General features: G+C 44.4%; 1 protein-coding gene across 1 annotated transcript in view; it reads right to left on the bottom strand.

Moving 5' to 3' along the window:
* Positions 1-5,494, bottom strand: part of si:ch211-10a23.2 (Galectin-related protein A-like) — a 21,919-nt gene extending 16,425 nt beyond the window's left edge. The window contains exons 1-2 of the mRNA XM_048600011.1: positions 4,454-5,494; positions 3,587-3,675 (exon numbers count right to left, since the gene is read on the bottom strand). Of these exons, the coding sequence (XP_048455968.1) occupies positions 3,587-3,675; positions 4,454-4,480 (116 nt within the window). The 5' untranslated portion in view covers positions 4,481-5,494. The remainder of the gene's footprint in view (positions 1-3,586; positions 3,676-4,453) is intronic.
* Positions 5,495-6,004: the final 510 nt, after the last annotated feature.

Here is a 6,004-nt window from a genome sequence, read left to right as displayed (position 1 = left end):
GGGCCATTAGCTCCGGTGGATGGTAGCTAGCTCTAGGGGGTTTTGTCCGTCTGCCCCCTTCTTTTTATACCCTCGATGACATATCAATATTTCTTACAATAGGATTGATCCTATGTTGTCAAAACCATCAGACTTAAATTTAATAGGTTTTTGGTACCTAAGTACCAGGTTCAAATTGATTGGTTAAATCCAAAAGCCTGTTGTCTTGGTAACAAGTGCTGCTTAGCCTGCTAACTATACGGCCTTTTGATACAAGTATTTCAATTTGGGTGCTCTCTATGTACTTGCAAATTTTCAAGCTGTTGCTCACCGACATCCACTTTAAATCTCAAAGCATCTGATCAGTTAAAAGGACCATGCAATGCTTTCCTCCCTAGCATCTCGCAAACAGCAAATGGTATGCTATTCCAATAAATACAAGTCCCACTTACATAAAAAAAATTTAGTCTCTCAAAATTACGGCCTGATTACATGTCTTCTAGAATGTTCTCTGCCTTCTCCATTGATTCTTCTGTCAGGAATGCCTTCTCTATCAATCATTCTGTCAGGAATATTAACTAGCTGTGTCGTTGGTACTGTTGGTTAGATGATGCTTTCTTGAAGACAAGGAGGCTGTGAGAGCCAGCGATTCTCTGAGAGCTGAGGGCCGTTAGCTCTAGCAGATGGCAGATAGCTCTGTGGGCTTTGTCCAACTGCCCCTTCTTTTCATACTCTTGATGACATATTAATATTTCTTACAATAGTATCGGTCCTATGTTGTCAAAGCCATCAGACTTAAATTTAATAGGTTTTTCATATCTAAGTACCTGGTTCAAATTGATTGGATAAATTCAAAAGCCTGTTGTCTTGGGTAAAAAGTGCTGTTTGGCCTGCTAACTGTATGGCCTTTCGGTTCAAATGTTTCAATTTGGCACTGTGTACTTGCGCACTTTCAAGCTGCTGCTCGCAGACGTGCATTTTAAATCTCTAAGCTCAGAAAAAAGTGCATGATCTTTTAAAAGGACCATGCAATGCTTTCCCCTCTACCCCCCTAGCATTTCATAAAAACTAAATTCTAACTTCCTGCCTCCCAATTCACAAGTACTGTACCCAACTTTGCAACACTACAGCGTGTGTATACAATTCCAGGATGTTTTTCTGTCTTGTGATATACCAGGGACTGGCAATGAATCCTAATGGAAGACTTTTTGAAATAAATGAGTTGATAACAAGTGGGTTCTGATACTCTAAGCTCTGTTCCAAGATGTTGCAGAGTGTAAAGGTCTGTTCACAACATGATCAGCCTGTTACTCACATGGGCTACTGTCTACTTCTGCTTTAACTTATTGAGGAGCGCTATGCTGAAGACCTTGCCAGGTACTAATAGCAATGTTGTGCCCCTCCAGTTATTGCAATCGATGAGGTTCCCTTTTGTGGACAGGTTGACAATTCCTATTTGTCTTCAGTTATCCAGAATATCCTCAAGTCTAGATTTACTGACCATGTCTATGCATTTCACTAATGCAGTGTTCTTGCCTTGGTTCAACAACTCTGGTGGTATCTTGTTGATGCCAGGTGTTTTGATGCTCTTCAGGCTCTTGATGGTTCTGTGGACTTCTGATTTGACAAATTCTCCCAGGTTGACTTCTAATTTCTGCAGATGATCATACAGGAATTGACTGATACAAGAAGCAGGTCAATGTTCAGCTGCTAAGATGTGGTATGGTCTTCGAATTCAAATAAGAAGTTAGGGCTGAGATGGTTTAGGATATCCTGAAAGTGTTCCATCCATCTTGCTCTTGCTCCTCACTCATCAACAGTGTCTTACTGCCTTAGCTCAAGGTCAGAATGGGGATGTCTGCTGATGCCTGCATAATATTCAGTATTCTCCAACCTAGGAAGCAACATCTCCAACAGAGGTGATGCAAAGTTCGACATTTATACAAAAGTTATCACTACGGCATCTGGTCAGTGTGGGAATCTCAACCATCAACATGGCCATGAGACTGCTACACTATATGTCCACTGTCATATGAATTGCATAGAAGAGAACAGTAAAAGTGCCACATGACTTAGACACCTAACACTAGTATTGTCTACCTAAGACCCTAGTTATCACATGGAAAAACAACATGTTAGAGAAATGATTGAAACTAGCAGGACACATTTATTCTCTTGAATATATGCCCTGCTGGAATAGCAGTTAAATAGACATCACCAGATGGGACAAGAAGACTGGGCCAGCCAAAGAAGACCTGGCAAAGTACATTTAAAGAGAATCTTCAAGAGCAGAACATCACCTGGGCTAGAGTGAAAGAAATTGCTATGGTCTCAGGCTGGAGGTGAAGACTAGCCATCTATTGTCCTTTTGGGACAGAGGAACTAAGTTTGAGCAACAGCATCTATCTTGTCACCTGCTGCTGTTGTCTGGAATGATATTAAAAGATTAATTTATTTTCCTTAGCACAGTAGCAATCATTGTAATAGGGGAGTTGTATCTTGTCAGAAAATACACAGCCCTTGTGAATGGGTAATGTGGCCCTGAATGACATTTTACTGCTAGGCATCCTACGGAGCATGGCACTGCAACCTCAGCTGCATCTCTATTAAGCGGTAGCCACTGCTTAAGCTGCAGCAAGACGAGGAATCCCTCCATCATGAGATGTCTTCAAAGACCAAGTAGGCTCTTTTATCATGGTGCTAGGGCCCAGCAAGCAGGCCTTAGTGATCAGAGAGGAAGGTGGTGGTGTGTGCACTTTGCATAACTGTGGAGGGGTGAAGGGAGCACCACTGAGTGAGGAGGGCCCTCTCTTGGCCATCCAGTGTCCATAAAAGAGGTTCAACTGCTAAAAAGTTGCCAGATTTTACACTATTAACTTCCTATTTGGCAGCAGTTAAAAAGCTGGTAAAATATATGTGGATGGAAAAGAGGCTGGAGGTAGCCCATAACTGGCAACTCAGCATTTGACCACACCACTATCATTCTCAGCCCTTCTACCTCCCAGTCATTTCCCAAGAGATGGCAAAACCTAGCCCAATGCATGCATCAAAATGATAAACTGGTAGAAGCATAATGTTCATTTGTGCTTCTTAAATGATGCTTCAAAATGCTTCAAAGTTTTTTGTGCTGAAAACATCCACTGGGACTCATGCTGAACCGGAGAACTGTATGTGACTGGATCACATATTAACTCTTGGAGCCAAGGATAAAACCCATTAAGGAGCAACTAAAATTATTCACAAGACAATGAGCAAAGGCTGTGTGTTTAGTGTGTAATGTATTGCTGTTTACATCATTTGCATTCCTACTTCTCTAACTATGACAGATTTCATTCATTATTTACAACACTTTTGTTTTCTGTCCATAAAAATGTTTAATATTTAACTGGTTGAACATTTGTTGCCCAAACCAATTACATATCCACTCCTTTGTATGGCATTGTGTGATAAGAGACGACTGCTTCTGGGACTGAAATGATTAACAACCAACGTATGAGGTGCACACAATACTGTCTGTGTTGCAATGCTGAGTTGCAGGGCACCACGAACTAAGAAAATTACCCAAGTCCAGAGTCGCGTGTGAAAGCAGGTGTCCAGCTCACTCTACCTGTTGGGGTGTGAATGAACCATCCCTGTGATACTCATCTTCATGGACGGTTTCAACCCACTTTTGATCTCCCCGACAAAGGGCTTTGTCTATAAAATGAAACCAATCCACACGGTAAATGAAAGAAACAAGATTAAACTGCAATGATATCAAAATGCATTTTAACCACTTTAGGAGTTATTTAAGATCTATAAAATGGGAAAAGCGAATGAAAGCTAAATGAAGTACACACTCACTTGAAGGAACAACTTGGCGGTTATGAATGAACACGTAACATATGCAAGGTTGTAACCATGTATGCCTTTTCACCCGCCAAAATATACTTCATTCATAACATTTGTAAAAGTACGTTCCAAAAAATTTCAAATTGAATGTTACACAAAGCTCAACAGAATTCAAATTTTCTGCACACAATCATATTCCATTCTGATATGCTGGTTCAGATCTCAAAGTCAACATTGACTGCGCTGACTTGACACAACTTTTTCAAATAACGGAGCCTAGATTATCTTTACAGTTTATACTCAGCACGGTCGAAAGCAGTTTTCGAAGTGGCACAAACGGGTGTTTGTTTTGGCATCGTGTCTTGCTGACTTTTTTTCTAAAACAGGTAGAAAATTCAAACCGACAATGTATAAATAAAGTGGAAGTTTAGATACAGCAGCACAAACTGCGATCGCCGATCCGAATGCACATGTCAAGCAAGTTCGTTCAAATGACTTTGCCATGCTGACTTTAATAACAGTAAAGACAACATTTTTTAAAAGCCCGATCATTAGGAGGGAAATATATAATCATGTCAAAATGATCACCTTTTGCGATCTAAATTCAAAACTTGTGTACTTTAAAAAAATAGTTCGCACTTACAGATGATGAGTTGTCGTTATCCGCCATGTTTTGTGTAGGTTTACTTTGGTTAATAGATAAGGGTTTGAGGTCGGGGTGAGTTACACTAGTTGCAGTGGAGCTGCCTGGGCTTTACAGGGTTATCTCCATTTCGAAGCCGCTCTGGGCCGCGCCTGACTCCATCCTCCCTCACTCTGGACAGCCGCTGCTGCCATGGTAACCCGGTTGGGCGGGGCCTACTTCACCACCAGCCGCACCCCCCACGGCGCTCTCTACCCCGCCCACTCACGGCGTTGTCACCATGGTGACGCGGCACGGCGGACCTGCCCACTTGACTCTGCTCCCGTCGCCCCTCTCTTGGGCTACATGCCCCATAGCCCCGCCCCCCCAGCGCACCGTTACCACCGTAACTCCGCATGGGCGGGACATCCTGCCGAATAACCCCGCCCCTTAACCCATGCCCATCCCTCTCTTCGCACAGTTGCCATTGTAACCACGCTGGGCGGTCTTAACCGCCGGCCCCGCCTCCCACTACAGTTAGGCCCCTACTGTTACCATAGTAACACTGCTGACTTGTTCGACCTCCTTCAGCTGCTGCAGGACCAGATAAACGTAATCTGGCTGCAACACATTTGTTGCAGACCTTCCAAGGAAAAAAAAACCCAGTTTGGTCCGTTTAATGATGACAAAGGTGTCGTCCACGTAGCATATCCATAGTTTTGGTTAGATTAGCGGAAGGGCCATACTTTCAAGTTTCTTGCATAGAGGTGCTGGTTAATTTAGAGATAGTAGGAACTGCAGATGCTGGAGAATCCGAGACAACAAGGTGCAGGGCTGGATGAACACAGCAGGCCAAGCAGCATCATAGGAGCAGAGAGGCTGACGTTTCGGACCTAGACCCTTCATCAGAAAAGGGGGAGGGGAAGGGGGTTTTGAAATAAATAGGGAGAGAGTGGGAGGCGGATAGAAGAGGGATAGAGGAGAGGATAGGTGGAGAGGAAACAAACAGGTCGAAGAGGCGGGGATGGGGCCAGGAAAGGTGAGTGTAGGTAGGGAGTTAGGAAGGGGATAGGTCAGTCCAGGGAGGACGGACAGGTCAAGGGGGCGGGATGAGGTTGGTCGGTAGGAGATGGAGGTGCGGCTTGAGGTGGGAGGAGGGGATAGGTGGGAGGAAGAACAGGTTAGGGAGGCAGGGACGAGTTGGACTGGTTTTGGGATGCGGTGGGGGGAGGGGAGATTTTGAAACTTGTGAAATCCACATTGATACCATTGGGCTGCAGGGTTCCCAAGCGGAATATGAGTTGCTGTTCCTGCAACCTTCGGGTGGCATCGTTGTGGCACTGCAGGAGGCCCAGGATGGACATGTCGTCTGAGGAATGGGAGGGGGAGTTGAAATGGTTCGCGACTGGGAGGTGCAGTTGTTTGTTGCGAACCGAGCGTAGGTGTTCTGCAAAGCGGTCCCCGAGTCTCCGCTTGGTTTCCCCGATGTAGAGGAAGCCACACCGGGTACAGCGGATGCAGTATACCACATTGGCAGATGTGCAGGTGAACATCTGCTTGATGTGGAAAGTC

The sequence above is a fragment of the Rhincodon typus genome, chromosome 8 (genome assembly GCF_021869965.1).
Source record: "Rhincodon typus isolate 14 chromosome 8, sRhiTyp1.1, whole genome shotgun sequence".
Classification (NCBI taxonomy): domain Eukaryota; kingdom Metazoa; phylum Chordata; class Chondrichthyes; order Orectolobiformes; family Rhincodontidae; genus Rhincodon; species Rhincodon typus.
This window is presented reverse-complemented; position numbering and strand designations above follow the sequence as displayed.